General features: G+C 43.0%; 1 protein-coding gene across 1 annotated transcript; it reads right to left on the minus strand.

The window, feature by feature from the left end:
• Nucleotides 1-3,154: 3,154 nt before the first annotated feature.
• On the minus strand, nucleotides 3,155-17,240 carry mtmr7a (myotubularin related protein 7a; the record flags this gene model as incomplete). Its single annotated transcript, XM_083651358.1, has 14 exons — nucleotides 3,155-3,481; nucleotides 3,583-3,709; nucleotides 3,934-4,068; nucleotides 4,361-4,561; nucleotides 4,659-4,708; nucleotides 5,273-5,398; nucleotides 8,817-8,926; nucleotides 13,362-13,494; nucleotides 13,781-13,915; nucleotides 14,611-14,739; nucleotides 14,837-14,994; nucleotides 15,895-16,057; nucleotides 16,637-16,759; nucleotides 17,217-17,240. 14 exons carry the CDS (start codon nucleotides 17,238-17,240, stop codon nucleotides 3,155-3,157), a joined length of 1,941 nt encoding a protein of 646 aa, XP_083507484.1.
• Nucleotides 17,241-22,009: the final 4,769 nt, after the last annotated feature.

The following is a 22,009-nucleotide window of genomic DNA, read 5'->3' on the forward strand; positions in this document are numbered from 1 at the left end:
TATATGTGCTGCTTAATGTTAACTATCATGTCAAATAAGAGCATGCACTCTTTGACCACAGAGGCTGTCTATCCCTGATATCAAGGGCACGCTACAGTCCATCATCAGCTGAAAACGTAACGTTAGCTGGCTCACGTTAGCCCGTCGTAGGCAGTTTTCAGCAGCAATTTGGGCTAGCTAGGTTAACTGTAGCAATTAGCTAGCCTGCTAAAAGAACTGGCGATAGTTAACGTATGCATTACAATAGAAGCTACCAGGTGGGGGGTATGTCCAGTTTTGACATACTTCCTGGGAAGACAGATATGTCGACAGCCAAACAGGAGTGTGCAAAACATGCAAGGAGCAGCAATACACAATCGGCGCCACTTGGATAACGTTACTGCAAAGCTCACTGTGGCTTCACTAACTTACCGTTCCCCAAACTGGGCGGGTATGTTAACGCCTGTACTATTTCCAAACTACAAATTTGATCTACGCTCTTGTGTCGGGGGTTTTCACTAACTTTTAAATAGTTTTATATTCAGTATTGTGTCGATGTCAACCTACAGCTGCCATCATAGCTGAGCCTACAACACGACGTCACGTCATCACGTAAAGTGAAAACGTCATGTATGTAATGTATGCGTGCGTAAAGACCGTCCCTATTTTGTCCAGTGCTCCCCCCCTTACCTCTCCATTTTTGGACTTGAAAGGCCCTTTGCTGTATTTCCCTGGAAAAAGAAAGACATCTTCTGGGAATCAAGCCAAATACTGTGTGAAAGAAGGAAGGAAAGGCTATCAAAGAGTCATAGGACTTTTAAAAATGTGTTGATGATGATGATTATTTATGTTATTTTTACAGTCTAGTCTAGTCAACTAACACCCACGTGTCTTGCTGCCTAGTGATAGCCTTCTGAAACTGGTTGACAACGCCATTAAATCTGGTATTCATCACATCAGTCAACAATAGCCTAAATTACGTTTTGTTGTCAGCTTTGGTAGGTTGCACAAAGACATCATTTGGCAAGGTTTCACTTTTCTTGCATGCAGAATCACAGATATGTAGGCTACAGGCCCATGCCAAATTACTTTAACGTTACCATACCATTAAAGTTCGTAGGGCAGAAGAAGTCTCGCTTGGCCAGCAGATCTCCACACTTCGTTTAGCGTTGTACCAGCGCTGGAGAGAGTTAGGCATCATAGTAAGTGTTATCAGTTTACACTTGACAAATAAAGCAAAACCGACTGACCTGATATGGCTTCTGATGCCCCGACAAACAGAAGGAAACTAATTGTATTGTAGCCCTACAGTTGTAAACATCTAAAATGGTCAGCTTCAGCAAGATTGTGCACCTACTGGCATAAGCACGTGCCTGGATTGGATGATAATAAGGTCAGATAATAATAATAATAATGATAATAATAATAATAAGATGATGACAATAATATATATTTATTTATTTCACATACACAATTTTGCATTTAGATCAGCTTGACAAATTTGGTTTGGTCTACGAGATTAGAACAAGTAAACCCACTCACACTGCTCTTTCATACATACATGGCCAAAATCCTGTATGATGTAGGCTACATTAGACCTTTTTGATGCTACTTATACAACATGCAAAAAGCAGGATAACAGCTGTCAAAATAAATGTGCCACAGTACAAAAATACATTAACATGCGTTACTTAATGATCTATGCATTAACAGTTTGGAATATTGTCACAAGCCTAATGCACAGAGTTCTATTACGGGGAACACAGTGCAATATCTAGTGTTACAACCTCAGTGCCTGGGACAGTGCCTGATTGTTCTGCAGAGAGAGAGAGAGATGGCACAGATACTCAGAAAATGATCTTCTGCCCAAAGCAACAGTATATTTGTGTCTTCACATGCTCTAGTCTGCTGGTTAAGCTAAGCATACAGTATTTACAGCATGCACAATTATACCAGTAGACCATGGATTCCCTTTGGTATGAATTTGGTTTGGTCATGAATGTTGCAATTCAAAATGTGGTGTTTAATATTGGGTGAAATGTACCAATTATAAAGTCGTCTTATCAAAAACTCTAAGTTACCTAGTCTACAGACACATTTCAAAATGATATATTGTAACATGGTTATTATCACATGATATAGTATCTTGGTCTACACTCCAGAGTTCAAATAGCCAGTGAACAGAAATTAATTGCCAGCCATAAGGCCACAGACCATTGGTTACAGTGATGCAATGACTCCAAAACATGGTTGTGTGTGAAGTGAGTTGATATTTTGTAATATTTCCTTTCGTGATGAAATACCCGTTTTGTCATTTGAATTGGGCATTTTTCAAGTGGATGGATAGAACGGAGTCGCATGTTTCTGGTGGTTCAAGCCAGACTGAGGTGAAATGCTGAACCCAAACTGCCTGTCTGTAGCCAGCAAGTCAGTTACAGTACTGCTAAATAATTCCCTTTGCAAGCCTTAATAAAAAAAATGTAATTCATGTTGTATAGGCCTAATGAATAAATTAAGAATATGAAAGATGACCCAATAGCTTTTAGCATGACATGAAGTAAAAAGCACGCTTGCTTAAAATATACACATATGCACTTATCATCAATTTACTCACACATTGGCTATGTTTACATGTGTGGAGAATTATGTTCTTACCCGGTTACTACAGCAACCCGGTTTGGTCTAAAACAAATATGCCATAACTTGGTTAAAATAACCTGATTAAGCTCAAACTCCAACAGAAGATGCGCGGCTTACTCCGATATTTGAAAGGTTAGTGTGGGATGGAAAAATCATACTCCTTTCAGTTTGGTTTTGCGCCATCTGTGCAAAATGTTATGGGTACATTTTTATGGAAAAAAAAACATGCTGGCCAGCAATATTTACTATTGCTATTTCTATTAGGATCAGCATTTCTTTCACCTGTAACAGAAATGACCACAGTCGTCTACAGTTAACAACAGTTAACTGGCTTATTCATGGTAACAGTGATATAGTCCGAGACGGGGCATCAAAGGTGCAAGTAACAAATAAACAGCTTAACCCGAATAAGACTTAATTGGAGTATAGCCAATAGCCGGGTTACTCTGTGCATGTAAATATAGTCATTGTTCGAAGGGCCTCTGGACAACTGGAAGCTGCTATACCCTCCGGCTCCACCAAATTCTACATGTACTCAGGCAGCAGAGTAGGCAGTCTCATCAGAGTCAGGATCCCTGGTACTGTCCTCGCTGAAGCAACTGAGGTCTGCGATGCCAGACTCTGGGTCACTATTGTTGGAGAGGTGGGGGTCGGAGGTCTGGCTCAGGATGATCAGGCTGCTCTCTGGTGCTTTCTGCTGACAGGGGCTGCTGGTGATGACCCCGCCGGCATAGTCCTGAGGAGTATTGGCCAGAGCCAGGCTGTTGCCAGAGTTAGGAGCCCATGTTGTGGGGCTCTTATCCAAGATGGCCGCTTTCCGGGCAACACTCCAACCCTGCTCCTTCTCCAGCTTAGTGATTTTCTATTGGTAACGTAAGCTTAGTCAGACACGAATACAACAGAGATAAACCAGAAGCACACATTTGTACTAATGGGAAGCAGTGTATGAATATAAAACTCTACCTCTTTGTGTGAGGCCAGCTGCTCCTCGAGCTGCTGTGTCTCTTCTCGGATGGCAATCAGGTAGTCCTCTACAGACTGCCGAGGATGCATCCCTCTGTCGAAACGGTTGTACAGTGCTCGCCAGAATCTACAAAGAAAGAGATCTTAGACTCTGAAATGAACTTATCAACCCTCGTCCGAATATTTAGTTTAATTAACAGGTGGTGTAAATTCTTTACAATGCAGTCTAATAATACTCAAATAAGGACAACCTGCATTGTCTGCATATTATTATTCAATTCAGACTTAGAATTTGTGGGAAAATAAATGGTGTAATGATAACTAGTAGATCTGTAGTTTGTGATAACCTACTTAAAACAGTAGGGGGCAGTAGCTGGCCGGAGAACCCCTTGAGTCTGGCTGTGGTCAGGCCTGTACAGGGGGTTGATGTAGTCTGTCCGGTCCTTCCACAGATACATCCACAAAGAGTGGGTCGTCTCATGTAGTCTGTCAATCAAAGCAAGGAAGAGAAAGATGGACAACTCATTCTCAGTTGGACTTTGCCTTTCAAAATCAAATGTGTGAAAAAGAAACTGATTTAGAACATGCTTGTTTGTGTCTCTAGGGTGGCGTAATCTCTATAATTTACACTAGCCCAGTAATGTAATATACTACTGGTTTTCACTTCTCTTCCAATAGTTAATCTAATTTTCTCAGAGGCATCACTTTGACCGGATATCTCTGCTGTGAAAGGGAGAAGAAACTGATGGTGGCTAGTGGCTACAGGCTTAAATCTCACCTCAGCTCTATCCTCTCTCGCTGGTTGTTGCCAATGAAGTTACCATACTGGCAGGAGTAGATGTGACTGTGAATGGCGATGAGGAACCTCTCGTTGAACTCAAAGGCACAGGGGAACTGTTCCATCAGCTGCCACACGCATTCGAGGAACTGATCCATGACGGGAGAAATCTCCTTAGGGTCTCCATCCAGGTGGTTGCATCTGGGGAGAGGTGAGTACAATAGGATCCATCAAATGTACAGATCTACATTATAGATGCCATTCTGTAGTATTGGAAAATAATAATTTGGAGTCAGACCTGTGAGAGAACTTGTGTCCAAATGAGACCCAGTCTCTTTCAATGAGAACCTAAGTGCAGGAAAAAGACATGCATATACTGAGACATAAGGACTGACTGTTGTATAGATCTTGATGTGTTTCTTCAGAGCGAGACATTGTACACAGCTAAGCCGTGGAGAAAGGCTGGACCTCCTCACCCCCCGTGTGGGCTGATTTTCTTCTGACCCTAAAGGCATTTCCAAAAAGCCTTTCTATTATTTTGTGTATTTCTTTATTTTGTGTCGTTTGTGTGTATTTACTTTTCATGAATTGCCTCTTGGCAGATCCCCAGTCAGCCAGAGGAAATCCTTATGATCCAGCACCATAATCACCCCCCGCCCCCCCGCCCCGCATGGTATTCTGTCAAGTACAATCAGAACGTTATTGAACAGTGTGTCCACATCAACGTGCTTCCATGCCCACGAGAAATTTGAAACCTGCAATTAAAACGATGGGATCTGAAGTGTTCCTAAAGTGAAATTAATTAAGTGCCACTCACACAACTGAGACGTTATAGCACAGCACTCTTTTTTTTAGATGCAATTCCTCACTACTACTAAATTAAATGAATAAATGCAAATGTTCAGTATGTACCATGAGTCCTTTGAGGGTCCTGTAGTAGGGGTCCAGCAGCACACAGGCCACTGAACACACCTGGGCAGTACGGTCCCAACCGTCCGAACAGTGAACCAGGACACTGACCCCCTCCTCTGCAACAGCCTGCACACACACACAACAAATACACATTCTGTACAGTCCCATGGCACATTCTGGGCATCTAACGGCTAGCTAACAAAATAATATTTGAAAAACATGTTGTAAAAGTGCAAATATGATATCATATATGCAGGGTATGGGATTCCTCCGAAATACATCATCCAGCAACTGTATGAGGACTCCATCTGCCCATGAGGGTAGCAGATTCGCGCCCCCATGTTACCTCCAGCTTGGTCGGTGCCAAGTCATTCACAACGGGAAGTTAACCAGCCCTTTTGAAGTGAAGAACGGGGTGAGGCAAGGCAGCATGCTGTCTCCAATGATTTTCCTGATGGTCATCAACTGGATCATGGAAAGAGCAACCATGGCCAGTAACACAGACATCCAAGTGGACCTTCATCAAACAACTTGAAGACCTCGATTTTGCAGACAATGTCGACCTCCTTTCCCACAAACAACAACACGCACAGTCAAAGCTGACACGACTCTCCGAAGAGGCAGTGAAGACTGGCCTGAAGATCAATACAAAGAAGGTGGAGGTTGTGCAAATGAACAACAAGCAGGAGCTTCCACTGCATCTACAGGGAGAGAACATCAAGGAGACAGACCGCTTCACATATCTTGGGACCACAGTCAGCAAAGATGGCGGCGCAGACAACGATGATGGCAAGAATCGAATCAGCAAGGCAAGACACGACACGACACGCATTTAACTCATCTGGAACTCCAAGGCACAGTCCGTCCGACACAAGATTAGAATGTTCAACACCAACGTGAAAGCAATCCTCCTGTAGGGATCTGAGACATGGAGAGTGACCAACACCACCAACAACAAACTCCAGAGTTTCGTCAACAGATGCCTACGACATATCCTGAACAGCAGGTGGCCTGAGAAGATCCCCAATGGCAACAAGTGGGAACCAGAACCTCATCAGCCAAAACGTAAAGAAGCGAACGTGGGGGGGTAGATGGGACACAGCCTACTTACTGGGATCATCAGGGGAGGAGAAGAGTTGGGAAGCCATAACAGACCTGGAGAAGATCGGTCGAGGAGGAGGCAGATCGCCAGACTGACAAATTGCACAGAACCAAGTCTGTTGGCGTGTTGTTGTTACCAGGCCCGCCGCACCCCATTACGCAGAGCACGCAGACTGCGTAGGGCATCATGTGACTGAGGGCACACAAAAAAAAAAAAAAAAAAAAAAAAAAAAAAAATTGTGCCCTCAGTCAGGCCACTCACTGAACAGCAGGCCAGGCGCCGCCTACTGGTTTACTAGTGTTTTTATTACTTTATTCAGGGTTAAAGTGGGTGCATCTCATTGTAAAATTGGACTCGGGCTTCAACTGGCCCAAATCTGGCTTCAAACGACCCAAATCGGGCTTCAAACGGGCCAAATCTGGCTTCAAACAGCCCAAATCTGGCTTCAAATGGTCCAAATTGGGCTTCAAACGGCCCAAATTGGGCTTCAAACAGCCCAAATTTTTCGCCGCCGCCCTTCGGACGCCGGCACGCACGTCGGCCCGTATCGGCCTGGCCTCCTTGGTATCTAATGCCCGGCCTGAATTATGATCCCAGTCCGCCCCTGCTTGCATGTACAGTTTAACAATCGCTTGTTTGCTGACATGTACAGTAATTCTAACAATTGTTTGTTTGCCACATGTAATGTAATGTGAGATACACTAGTATCCTTCATAATTAATGAATTTGCAGTCTTTCGTTTGACAGTTATTGAAAGTTTTGCGGGGGGGGGGGGGGGGGGGCACCACAAAACAATTACGCTTAGGGCACCCAAATGGCCAGCAGCGGCCCTGGTTGTTACGGTGGCGAAAACATAACCTGCAGGCCTGGCCAACTCTGTTAGCGGAGGTAATAACAACAATAATATTAATACTTTATTTATATAACACTTTTTATGGCAACATTAAGATGGGACCTAAGATTAACCTAAGAGGGACTCCTCAGGTAATGTGTGCTGAAGAAGGGTTTCCAATAGTCCCCGTTCCATTAGAGAGGTAGGAGCCAAACCCCACTTCAGTGTTGTGTCCTCAATGCTGACCCACGATTTGAGGCGGTCAAAGAAAATGTCATGGTCAACAGCAACAAAGTACTGTGATCTATTTGCTGTCGCCACGCTACTTCTGTCTCTCTGCTTCTCTTCTCTTCTCTTCTCTTCTCTTCTCTTCTCTTCTCTTCTCTTCTCTTCTCTTCTCTTCTCTTCTCTTCTCTTCTCTTCTAGGGGCAGGGCTCAGACACACAGCGATGTGGACTTGAAAAAAGTGAGCTGCTAATTTTTAGGGAATGTGAACTTTGTTCAAAATTGAAAATTGTGAACTATGAACATGAACTACTTCATTTTAATCTGTGTGAGCTGAACGTCGAGCTATCTCTTGTGAAGTGTGAACTTGCACAACACTGACTGACAACAGATATGATTTGTAGAAAAATATTTTCTGTATGGACTGAAGCGATGCATCGGACACCTGACTGACTGACTGACTGACTGACTGACTGACTGACTGACCGGAATTTGCTTCTTGATGTCAACAAAAAAGTAAAAGCACACATAGGAAAGGCTTGGTCCACATAAAAAGCCAGTGTATGCAAACACGGAAAAGATGATCAAATTTCCATCTCTCATCTCTTTCTCCAAAACAGTAGACAATCAAACATGCTATCATAATCTGGAATAGTGGTTATGTCATTGTTTGTTTGTTTTAGTATGTTTGCTTATGTGCCTTTGTCTGAGCTTGTAGAGTAGGGGTTATGTAATCGTTTTATTATGTCTGTGCCTGTGTGCTTTTATCTGTGCCTATGTGCTTATGTGCTCTTGTACAGTAGCTTTTCTCTTAATGTGTTTTTTTAATATGCTATCAACCTACCAAGGACTGTGCTTTTGTCTGTGCTTGTCATTGTTTATACTTAGGTGCACACACACACACACACACACACACACACACACACACACACACACACACACACACACACACACACACACACACACACACACACACACACACACACACACACATATATATATATATATATATATATATATATATATATATATATATATATATATATATATATATATATACTGTATATATATACGGTATATGAGTATTGCTAAATCTGACACATTTACATGGTGGCCTTAAGTGCTAATGTTAATTACTGTGTATTGTCCCTTCTTAAATAACACACACACACACACACACACACACACACACACACACACACACACACACACACACACACACACACACACACACACACACACACACACACACACACACACACACACACACACACACACACACACACACACACACACACACACACACACACACACACACACACACACACAATCCAATATTGGGTACAGTGGTGAGGCAGACAGCAGGGATTTACTTCCAGACTAACCTTGGCGATGAAGATGCCAGCATCTAGGACAGCTTTGATGTGCTTCAGCCAGCCTGAGCTCTCCAGACCCTCCAGGAAGTCTGACATGGAGGGGGAACGCAGCTCGCACACTGCAACCACAACACAGCTGTCTCAGCGGCCGGAAACACGGAGCATACCTTATCACTAGACTTTATTAAAACTCACAATATGAACCTTCGAGGCAATACATGCATTTATAAGGAACTTGACTTGTGCATGGCAGGAGAAAATGTGGGTCACCAACAGGATACCTTGTTTATCAGAACCGACCACTTTTAGCCTCACCATGACCCCAGTCAGTGTTGACACACACACACACACACACACACACACACACACACACACACACACACACACACACACACACACACACACATACTGTACATGCATACACATATATATATATATATATATCTTATCTATATATATATATATATATATACAAAACCATAGAACAGCCAGCACACTTGAATGTCTTTCACAAGTTTAATCCAGCATCTAGGCAATAACAGCGATAACGGACATTTCAGCCAAACAGGCCTTCTTCATTAACATTACATTGAATACAGTTAGAGCAAGGGAAATTCCCATTGGGCAAATAAGACAAAGATTGAAGGGCGTGTGAAACAATCAAGCTCTGACTAACATATCCCTCAGGTTCCTAGCTCGTTTCTGAGCAAAACAGGAAACCTCCATCCTCTCAAAAGGTCTATCTTTGATCCCTTCCCTAAAACCTCCTCTGTCCATGATTTTAATATTGTCTGTGCCACAACTTTTTCTCCTGTTTGTCAGGACATAAAAAGATGTATTTTAAAACACTGGCATATACAGCGTAGTGACCCCCAAGTGGGCCATGTATACAGTATGTGAAGGAGCCCCCTATTTTTGCACAGAAACGAGCTAGGAACTGGAGGGATATGTTAGTCAGACCTGATTGTTACACACGCCCTTCACATTTTTTTGTCTAATTTGCCCAATGGGAATGTTCCTTGCTCTAACTGTATTCAATGTAATGCTATGATCAGAGGCGAGTTATTTTCACACCCACACTCTGGTAAAAAGTTTCCTATCAAGAGTAGGATTTCCTGTAAAACAAAGTTTGTTGTTTACCTTTTGAAATGCCCATGCGGCATTTGTTATGTGGGTAAAACCACGAGAGAGAGAGGAAAAACCGCATTTCTGAACATAAAAGCAATATTAGGAACAAAGATGAAAAGTCCTCGGTAGCTAGACACTTTAATTCAGTGGGACACGACGTGTGCTCTCTCAGGTTCCAGGGTATAGAATTTGGTGGACATTTGAAAAGGGGTGGTAACAGAGACAGGGCTCTGTTAGAAGCCTTCTGGATACATACCATACAGACAGAATATCCCAAAGGCCTCAATAGGAACTATTATTGGGCTGTTTTCTTTAGATTCTTTTAAATTACTATTTTTCTATTTGTAGTTTTTCTTATATATTTCCTAGTATATTTATTTATCTTGCCTGTTATACTGGGTACAGCAGGACCAATGCCCTATAAGGAATAAAGACCTAGGGCCTAGGTCTTTATTCCTTATCCTATCTGCTGTAGTTGTGGCTGACCAACCTCACTTGCAGCACCAAAACCCAGTTGAATTATTTGTACGTAGTACTTCAGATGTCCTTGATATAGAGCCTGTTTGAAGCACTACACATATCTTCTATTGTCCACTGATGTAGTAACTTATGAATGTAACATTCTTATAACCGTGTTTTCTACAAATGTATTCTTCTACTCGAGGTTTATTTGGTGTGTTTGTAAAATACTTGATTGCATAATTGATTGTATTTCCGATATAATTGTATATAGCCGTCATTTCCGTCTGATGCAGCACAACGCTGAAGAAGGCCTGTTTGGCTGAAACGTCCGTTGTCGCTGTTATTGCCCAGATGTTGGATTAAACCTGTGGAAGGACATTTAAGTGTCCTTTTAGTCATTGTTTTGTGTCTCGCACCCGAGCTTTTATCGATTGGTGAGTGCGCTCGCTACTAGTGTGGTGTGACAAAACCATAACCAAAGAGAAAGGGCAAGGCAGGCAATTAAATACACATCTATTTCTGCATGATAAAGCTGAATGCATTCGGTTTGTTTTCCTTGTAAAACGGAGTATGGAACTACATTTTCCATCTGAAGGGTTCAATGTAAATGGTAAATGGTCTGCATTTATATAGCGCTTTTATCCAAAGCGCTTTACAATCAGTAGGTAGTCTACATTCACCCATTCATACACCGATGGCGGCAGGCTGCCACGCAGGGTGCCTACACACCATCGGGAGCAATTTGGGGTTAAGTGTCTTGCCCAAGGACACAACGACGGCAGCTGGGAGGGAGCGAGGATCGAACCGCCAACCCTTGCGTCATTGGCCGACCCGCTCTACCTCCTGAGCTAAAGCCGCCCCATGTAAATATTTGCAAGTTCACTCAGGGGCAGAGCGGTTGAGATTTACGGAGGACAAGTCGTCATATAAACACTCATAATTCACGCACTTGTAGATAACGTGTAGAAAAACATTTGTTCTCTCCTCACTCAATAAAAGTTGTTGACAGGAGGTCAGGTGACAGATGTGACAACGTGTGTTTTTCTGGGAGCACATCAGTGTGCTGACCTGTGACACTGTGCTGCCCTGTGACACTGTGACAGTGTGCTGACCTGTGGCAGTGTCTGTGACCTGAAAAGGGCAGTTTAGGCGAGTACAACGATTTATGATCGTCCGATGGACATCGCTACAAAGTCACTAACATTCCATCACCGCTCAACTTTGATTTTGGACGCTCAGAAAAAGTATAAACACTCGAGTGATTAGGCCTATAAAATCACAGATGTGCAGGCATTTGCTCTCATCTCGTTACTTCATTTTGTCACTATAGTTCTAAATAGTAACTAGTTACTTTACTAAGCTAGTCTTTATTAAAAGCAACTCAGTCAAGTGCTTTCAAGTTACCCGCCTAAAAACTTGACAGCTTTTATGTCTTCTGGTGATGTTCTCACCTGTAGGCTATAGGAATCATCACAGGGTACACTACTGTCTCCTTATCTGTTATCTATTCTACTTAACAAACAGCTTTCATTTATTCGGTCTGATCGTCTTTATGGTAAACCAGTACTCTCTACGATCACAGAGGTGATCATAGTACTGGTTGGCAGCGTTGATTAATCATGTCTGGTCTAAAAATAAACAGCAGATAGCGCTCACAACACAACACATTGGCAAGTGCTTTTTTCAATGCCCTAAAGACTGGGAGGAGAGCGAGCAGCAGGTGAACGAGTTCAGTCAACCTTTGGTTTTATTACACTCAGGACAGTGTACCTACTGGGTAAATAATATTGCACTTAAAAAAATACTGAAAAATGATTTGAGCTAACCCTGCTGGGCGGGGGTCTTCAAAACCTTATTGAAGTGTGGAATGGGGAGATAGAGAGAGAGAGAGAGAGAGAGAGAGAGAGAGAGAGAGAGAGAGAGAGAGAGAGAGAGAGAGAGAGAGAGAGAGAGAGAGAGAGAGAGAGAGTCTCCGAGGGACAGGCACTGTCTCCAGCATTTTATGAGGGAGATTTCCCTTGTGGTTGCCAGGGGGCAAGGAGTTATCACAACTAAGAGCAGCTATAACTCGTTCATACTCTAAATCACATCATTCTCACGCCCTCAGTCTCTCTTAGGGGGAGAAGGTCCCACATTGTCCACTCCGGGAAACCAAAATAGCTCGGAAATCAAATCCAGATGGATTCAAAGTCTTGCTAGGCGCACCCCTGCACATTACCCAGAAATCCTCCTGTGGGCTCATTTGAGGCCTGATTGCAGCGCAGTCTGCATGAGCGCACATGGAAGCCACAGGGGGGCAGCGCGGGTTCCTGCTATGCCTTAGTAATGTGAAGACGCAGCGGACATACTGTCAACACAAAGTGCTGTTTTGGCAAGCTCGGAAACTATACGATTTGTTCCAGTAATACCGACGTGGTGCAGCGCTACTGACTAGGGTTGTCCAAAGTATCAATAAGTATCAATACTAAAAATTTGAAACGGATACAATACTCATTTGCAACAGGTATAGATAATATTGATAAGTATCAATACTAAAACACATTTATATATACAATACTCATTTGCAACAGTATTTATACCAGCAGTACTTTTCTTTTCATGAAAAATCAAACATACTACTGATGTTGCTGTTGTTTGTTGCTGTTCAACAAGCTAAACGTGTTGTGATAGGCTGATGCCTAGAGCATGGGTAATCTGCTGTGTAAATGCAAAGATTTTAATGAGTTTTATTGGGCCTAGATTATGGAGAAGTGTGCGTCTTCATTTATTTGTATGCCTCTTGATGTGTTGTCATCGAAAATGGTATTGAGTATTGATATTTTCCTCTGTGTTGGTATCAAAGTAGAAATTCTAGTATCGTGACATCCCTACTACTGACACACTGAGGAATGCACCACTATGGGTCTACAGAGAATAAATCTTAAGTGATTAAGAGAGATAATTTCACCACGACTTGATAATTACCTTCGAGCATTTTTTGCTGGCTGTTCCTCATAACATGGATATTCTCAATGCCGATGAACTGAAATTTGATGTTGGAGTAGTTGTCTTCATTTTCATAGCCTTTTCCTGCAGCTCGGTTTGCGATTGCATTCAACTAAGAAAGACATGTGATTATTGTCAGAGAGGTCTGTTACAAGTTTGACAGACACCAATGTGTGTTCAATCTGTGCAAGAGCAAAAATAATAAAAAGGCTTGATTTTAACCAAATGTTCTTTACATAATATTAGCTAGTGTGGAGCCAGGATGTTTTCCAGGCTTTTGCTGTGCGCACACGCAGCTGGCAAAACGCTGTGTGGAAAATAAGGCCCACCTGAACATACAGCGCGGTACTGTAAGACGTGTGCCTTCAAAGGCCACTGCTTAGCCACAAAGGGCTCACCTTAGGCCGGGTGTCCACCACATACATGAAGTCACTGCGGGGGTTGGACCTCAAGATGGCCTCCAGCATCTGCTCATCCTCCAGGCAGCGAGCGCTGAATCCTGACAGCGGCTGGCTGCTGCGGCAGATGGCAGCCTGGGAGGAAGAGAGAGGGACTCTGCCTTTATATAGGAACATTTCCTGCACGCCTTAGTAGTCTATAGTGAGAACTGACAGTTAAATGAAGGTCATTTAAAGCAGTGCATTTTTGCTTTGCAGACATTGGGGAAAAAAAGAAAAAGTGGGTTTCACCAATATGTGAGAGGCAGGGCCAGCCCAGTACTATTTCACTGTATTTTTCCTGGACTTGCTTGTTCAAATTAATCAACGACACATATTTCATATTGCATTTAGGAGCCACAAGGGAAAGGGCCGGGGGCTGTTGTGCGACTCCCCGCTGCGGCTCATGAACCAGAGTGGAGCCCTTTGCACTAACTGAGCTCCACACACTGGACCCTGAACCCTGGGAAGCTGACCTCACACACATAAAGCAATCCCAACTGTCCAATCAAAGAGGAATAGGATGGATTATAAATGTTTAGGCCTGACTCAGCCATAGGGCTTTCACAATTAGAAATCATTGCACTTATGTTACAGAAGTTGGTTCTAAGTCGGGCTTCTTTGATTTGATGATTTGTGGCTTTCAAAACGTACGTTCTGACCGACTGTATTTTGTTACGATTCTCCCAATTGTGCCCCTTTAATTAAAATGAGTCATCAATAGGCTAGCAGAACCATTCAAGAAAAGAATGCGTGGCAACGTTACATAAGCTAATATTTGATCAACGTACATGATTTTCTTTGCAGTAGTATGACAGAGCAGGAAATCTCCCTCTGCTCCGGAATTTGGAGCTCCCGACGATGATTGGGGGCGTGGCTGATTTAGGTACAAAGAGGTCTGCTGGGTAGGTGTCACTCACCTGTGAAAACAATAGACCAAAAAAAGTAAAGAAGCAACTGCAATGTCCACATTGGGGTTAAATAGTACAATTAGTCTTGGAAGTCGGGCATACTGACCTTGTAGTCTCGGTTGACAGAAGAGAGTTTCCAGAGAGAGTTTGGAATTCCCATTCTGCTGTAATCAGCCTTGAGGCCCAAGAAGTCCCACTCCTGTCGTCTCTCCTCCTTATCAATGTTAGGCTTATAGGAGAAGCAATATAGCTCCTCATAACACTCTGCAAGACACAACATTTGCTCACAAGAGTTTGGCCAGTAGAAGCATTCCAATCTGAGTGACAGAAGTGTAGCAAGAGAACAGAATATGCAAACCACATTTTGCACAAGATTCGTCAGCAAATCTGTCATTCACACTGTGAATGACAGTGTGAATTCACCTGGCTGCACCACCACCTCAACACAGTGTGAATTCACCTGGCTGCACCACCACCTCAACACAGTGTGAACTCACCTGGCTGCACCACCACCTCAACACAGTGTGAACTCACCTGGCTGCACCACCACCTCAACACAGTGTGAACTCACCTGGCTGCACCACCACCTCACCACAGTGTGAATTCACCTGGCTGCACCACCCACCTCAACACAGTGTGAACTCACCTGGCTGCACCACCACCTCAACACAGTGTGAACTCACCTGGCTGCACCACCACTTCAACACAGTGTGAACTCACCTGGCTGCACCAGCACCTCAAGACAGTGTGAATTCACCTGGCTGCACCACCACCTCAACACAGTGTGAACTCACCTGGCTGCACCACCACCTCAACACAGTGTGAACTCACCTGGCTGCACCAGCACCTCAAGACAGTGTGAATTCACCTGGCTGCACCACCACCTCAACACAGTGTGAACTCACCTGGCTGCACCACCACCTCAACACAGTGTGAATTCACCTGGCTGCACCACCACCTCACCACAGTGTGAATTCACCTGGCTGCACCACCACCTCAACACAGTGTGAACTCACCTGGCTGCACCAGCACCTCAAGACAGTGTGAATTCACCTGGCTGCACCACCACCTCAACACAGTGTGAACTCACCTGGCTGCACCACCACCTCAACACAGTGTGAACTCACCTGGCTGCACCACCACCTCAACACAGTGTGAACTCACCTGGCTGGGAGAGACGCTGTAAGGACACATGGACATCGTGGCAGTCGCGCTCTTGAGGAATGACGAAATGAAGAAGCTGGAAGTTCTTGCAGTGAATGAGCAGAGGGCATCCTGTGGCTGTGGCGGCTTGTTTCTCCACGCTGCACACCAAACTGTGAAGCACCTGATCAGATAAACAGAAGACAAACATAGACCTTTTAAAATGCTATAGCATTTTTACAGTGCAGAAAACAGAATGAGACACCCACAGACTGGAATGAAACACACTTGTTTAGCGAGTCAAGTCAACCTCTCTCATTAGTGGAATTTCGTGGAAATCATTTCTGTTTCCTGTCATTACAATTCAACTCCTATTCTGGTTCCTAGAGCTTGGTGCAATTCCAACTCCAAGTGCAGGAATTGAATTGGAATGTACCATGCTGCAATGAACCCAATTGTATTCATGTGTGATGTTAGTCCCCATAGTAGCATTTCACTGTAGTGAGACTTGACTTCATTGGGGACGATGCTCGGGACCCGTAACACCTTTCATTTCTGAGGTAAGAGACCTCGCATAAGCCCATTAGGCTTTCTTGTCTCTTACCTGCACAATATTTTTTATACACTCGTATCTTTCGTTTGTTCTTGATTTTACTGTGTGCAAATAAACAAACAATAAACCTACACTATTTTTCATTGTTGTTGCCAGCCCGCACTGTGCAGCACCCCACTAAAGTCATAGTAGGTCCTAATGCCTGCCTACCCAGGTTTCTGTGCGGACCCCAGTCTCATTCTCTACAAAGATGGTGTGTGTGGCTGTCAGGTAGAGCGTGCCCACACTGGACCTCCTGGGCGAGACTCTGTCAGTCAGTCTGACATTCTCCACCTAGAGGAGGAAGACACAGAGAGAGAGAGAGAGAGAGAGAGAGAGAGAGAGAGAGAGAGAGAGAGAGAGAGAGAGAGAGAGAGAGAGAGAGAGAGAGAGAGAGAGAGAGAGAGAGAGAGCAGCATCAGATACCCCCATCATCATCAGATGGACGAGAATCCATAATTGCACCTAATAAACACCGAACAGAACCCGTTATAAGCCCATCAGACCTCACTGACAATAATAGCAGCAGAAGGGATTTGGCTGCTTGCTGTATACGTGGCCGTCGAGGCACTACACGCCCTTATGATGACCATCATGCAGCCTGTGTTTGGTTTAGGGTCCGAGTTAAAACCAAACACTGTCCTATAAAGCTCGGAGTGACAGACCGTGCCGGGGGAAAGGGTGTCCCAAAGGTGTCCGTCGGTCGCACAGTGTAGAAAATGTAATCACTGCAATCGGAATCCGCGGTTACCTTTGGTAGTCGGATGTGCTCCATCTCCAGCTGAAAGATGAGCTAGTAGTAGCTACCCCGCAACTAGGCCTATCGCGATAAAAACACGAAGTCTAATTTAACCTACGGACAATATGACATTATAACGTTATACTGTATTTATGCTGCATTGTAGGCGGGTTGACTGGCTATCCGTCATTGACGCTCAGGTAAACCAGCCATAATATTGCCATATTGCATGTGCTGCTTTCAGGACCTGCCCCCCCCATGGTCCTAAAGCCTGTCCAGTTCTGTTTCGCAGTGGGTTCCAGTCGTGAGCAAAAAGCGTGAGTGAGCTCTGAGTCTTTACATTAAATATTCATCTGCACATCTGTTATATATCTCGATTTTAATCTGTAGGCAATTGGTGTTTCTCATTCTCATGCACCCGAGCACAGGGCTGCAGCAGCAACACGTGCTGGTGGGTCGTTTCTGCAATTGAAAACTCCAGTCCCCATCAGATTGCTTTCGAGGCCGCGAAAAAAAATTGCTGGATGAAACACAGCAGTTTATTGTTAAATTAAGAATATTTTGACTAAGATACAATCCTAATGCTGTGAATCCCCTCCTTTTAACAAATTTTTGGCAGTATTATTACATACAGATTCAGATTATCCACTGCACTAAAGGACCATCAAATAGCATGGACTGGAAAATACTAGTCTATAGAGTTATGCTAGAATTTTTTTTTCTCTCCAGTGGCTAGTTAGTTAGCCTATACTGAAGGGTCTGAATTAGGGTATCTGGGCGGCTGGGCCAATTGACATAGCACATGACATGCACACACACACACACACACACACACACACATGCACACACACATGCACACACACACTAACCCCAGTCAGTGGTCATGGGTGTGACCCATTCACTGCAGATTGCAAGTAGACAAACAGAGTTTGAAATGTTATTCATAGGCTACATTCATATAGGATACAGTATGCCTTGCTGTCAGCATAACATATCTAAAGTTTGTTTAAGTCATTGTCATGCTGTTCAACAGAGCGTGCACTGCCGTGCAGCTATTTGAGAACCTCTGCAGTGCAAACAGATGTGTGCCAGTTGATTTACAGTTGAATGTATGCTTTTGTCTTCACACTCTACGTTACCAAGACCAAGTTATTCTGACCTCTTTTGGAGTTTTGGCAAAGTCACGCTGAGATTTAGGGTGTATTCTTTATATTTTGAATTATTTTTCCAAGTGAATGTGCAGAGCAGCCATCTGTTGCAGATGGCAGAGAAGTAGAAACAATAAAAGTGATCAGTTAAACTAAGCAGAAGTGATGGACTTACTGATGCCTGGCAGCCCTGCTTCACTCCCTCTCCTGTGTTCAAGCATGAGGAACCAAAAAGCTTGAGCCTGCTACCACTACAATCAACACTGCTTCATTCTGAAAATATAACAGAGAACACGTTTTGATTTGTTGTTTCTGTTGAGATGAGTCTGGGATATTCTTCTTTGTTGACTAATTACCGAGGAATCACAGACATTTGTCTATACTGGTCAAAATACGACCGTTTTGATGGTTAGAATTCATTATTTGTATATGATTGATATAGGACGACTCCAGTTCTTCACCCTCATATCAAAGAAGATAGGAAGTGATGATTTATAGCTGAGCCTATAAATGGAGTGCGGAGGGAAGATTTAAGACAAATATTTAGTAAAGGTTGTAAACTTGTGAAATCACTGATGCGTGTCATCCAGTTTTACTGTAGCCTACATTTGAGAGGTGATCCATTACAACCGTGACCTACTTTGATCTGCCACTCCACAGTAGGCTACTGTATGGATGACATAAGCATCTTGACCTATATTTCAAAGCCGTATAACCTACATACAATTCTTCCAAATTAGGACATAATTTACCATGAAAAACCTTTGTGATTAGATTCTTAATCCAGGCCCATGCTGTTGTAATCCCTCATTTGGAAATACAAATTCATAATTTTTACACTATGGATTAGACCAGGGGTTCCCAAATTTAAGAATGCCACGGCCCACTTTGAAATCTGAAAATCTTCCGGGGCCCACCCAACCCTTTAATCCCAATCCCAACTCTGGTCAATACACGAGACTAAGATGATATATTTCCCTATATGTTTTTTAATATTATATATTTTTTATTTTGTTAACCGAGCATGTGAACTTGGGCATAAGGGAAATAAATAATCCATCCAGATACAAAAACGTTTCGGCAAAATACCCAAAAGCAGATTGCCAACATTTTCTCCCCCTCTTACTCATCAGAAGTATTTGCATGCATAACACATTTGTTGAGAGAAAATGTGATGAGCAACAACAGAAGAAATCAATCCACAAGCTATTAATGCTAGGCTGTGAAAAATGCTACCTTATCTGTAAAGGGAACCAAATTTCATTCAGATAAATTGAGCTGAGAGGTCAAGGGACCCCTTTGAAATAGTTTTCCCTCGCCCAAATTTAACCTATGTTTGGAGCATTATTTAGCCCCCTCGTCCACAGGTTAGCATATTATGCTTGGTACCAATGGATGCCTTAGGTCTTCTAGTTTCTTCTGATAACAGGATCTCCACTGTAGCTTTAGAAATGACCCTGCTACAGCCATTAATTGCCCACGAAAATCGGGAGTGTTGGCAGACTACTCGTGGCCCACCTGCAGTACCCCACGGCCCACAGTTTGGGAATCACTGGATTAGACATTGGGTCCATAAACTGCAGTGGACACACTTTGGAATTCATTTTTGGAAGTCATCTGTCCCGTGGGACTCGGAGTGGAGTCAGCCCGAGGCCAAAATTAACCCACAAATTGAAAGAAATGCTTGGACACGACATGAATCAACTGTGACTGAGTTGACTGAGACAGTTGCTGTTAACTGCTGCCAAACATGTTTGAACAAAAGAACGGTTTGCATACAAAACGTCTGAAATGAAGGCTGTTGTGCCTTTCAGTGAAACTAGTTTTGGCCAAATAGTGGTGAAAGTAGATTTGATTGAGTTAATGGGCTGATTCTGTTTGCTCAGTGTGGGGTTTTAAACCTACTGCTCACTGAAAGGTCTGTCACTCTGCACTGGCAGCTCACTCACCATTGTCATACTCTATATATGTGCACATACAGTACCTGTGAGTAGCACAAGTCCAGAACACTGACCCAGATAGACAGTAGCGGGGAGAGCTTGCCTTCAATGATGAGTACAACCTAACCCCTAAGTACAAACTAATGCTGCATCTCCCTGCCTAATAAAAAGAGTCTTAAGTCAAAGTAAGATCAGGGAATGTCTTCAGGCTCCAGTGCCCAGACGCTTCTCAAAATGTAATATGTGGAGGCTTTGTGTCGGTACATTAAATTAAAGAAGTACACCGTTTTAAACGTCTGAAACACAGTGGATGCTTGAATTTCTACATCATTTTTTACAATTTGTCCATACATGTTCAGCACATCTATACTGAATACACATTAGATTAGCTTTGCCTAAGGCTTTGGAAATATTATGTGGATGTTCCATTCTGACAAATGCCGCATAGCAATATTTATGTGTTTTCATTTATTTAATATACTTTAATATACTTACGGTTTTTAGTAATTTAAAATGAGTTGTAGTTCTTTTAGTTTTTTTTTATATAATTTTATATAGTTTTATGGTTTTTAGTATTTTAAAATAGTAGTTTATGTATCAATGTTCTTCGTTGTTTTGTCTTGTCTGTCTGAGACCAAGGACCACAATGGAAACAAGTCTCTGGACTTTGTTGTGTTTTTATCCTTGATGTTGTTGTTCGAGATGCACATCCTTTGATCATGTATTCTTTCTTATCAAACATCTAATCAATCAATCAATCAATCAAACAATCAATCAATAAATCAACCAACCAATCAATCAATCAATCAATCAATCAATCAATCAGGAGGAGCTGATTAAAGTCCAGTCCATTGTTTCCTAATAGTTTACGAAAGGGATTGGATGCTGGCAATGTTCTTTACCCCCAATCTCTCTGTGACTCTAACCTTTGATACATCCTACTATGGACCTTTGTTTGTTGAATTGAGGACATCTTATTGGCTCAAACGCTGATTGAACTAATTATTTATTTATTTTTAGGTCTAAGTCACTCTGGCTCTATTGATGTATCTAAAATGCTTCTACTTTGAGCTGTTGTCTGGGTTATCAGTAATTGTTCACTCTAACATTTCCTGCATGGTGACACTATGTAAACTGGAGCGAGCAGTCCCCTCAGTGTCTGCATGGCAAACACCACTCAATGTGTTGACCATATCCAGGTTGTCGGAGCTGGGTCAGTCAGCCATTGGAAGACAAAATGTATTCAATTGGCTTCACACAATTAGTGCAAGTCAACACTGAGATATGGTGAGCCGGGGACTCTTTTCAATCTATGCCATGGTTACGGCGATTACATTAAATGTTATGAATCTTAATGCTAATTCCAAAGGTATAAGCAATGTTATAACTGAATAAAACTCTCAGAGAGGAAAATTTTATTAGACATTATCATTATATAAAAAAACAAAAACAAAGATACATCCTGGTGCTGCACTAGTACCTCCTCTGGTCGGTGGGGGCACCTGTCTGGGTGGAGGGGAACTGGGGAGGTAGCGTGATCCCCCCGCACGCTACGTCCCACCGGTGAAACTCCTCACTCTCGGGTGAAAAGAAGTGGCTGGCGACTGCGGTGGTGGAGCAGTGACTGGGACAGCATATGTGTGTATGTGCATGCACGTGTACATATTGAATATCAAACATACATATTAAAAATAAAATAATACTTTTATGATGATTT

Source organism: Poromitra crassiceps, assembly GCF_964638095.1.
Source record: "Poromitra crassiceps genome assembly, chromosome: 15".
Classification (NCBI taxonomy): domain Eukaryota; kingdom Metazoa; phylum Chordata; class Actinopteri; order Beryciformes; family Melamphaidae; genus Poromitra; species Poromitra crassiceps.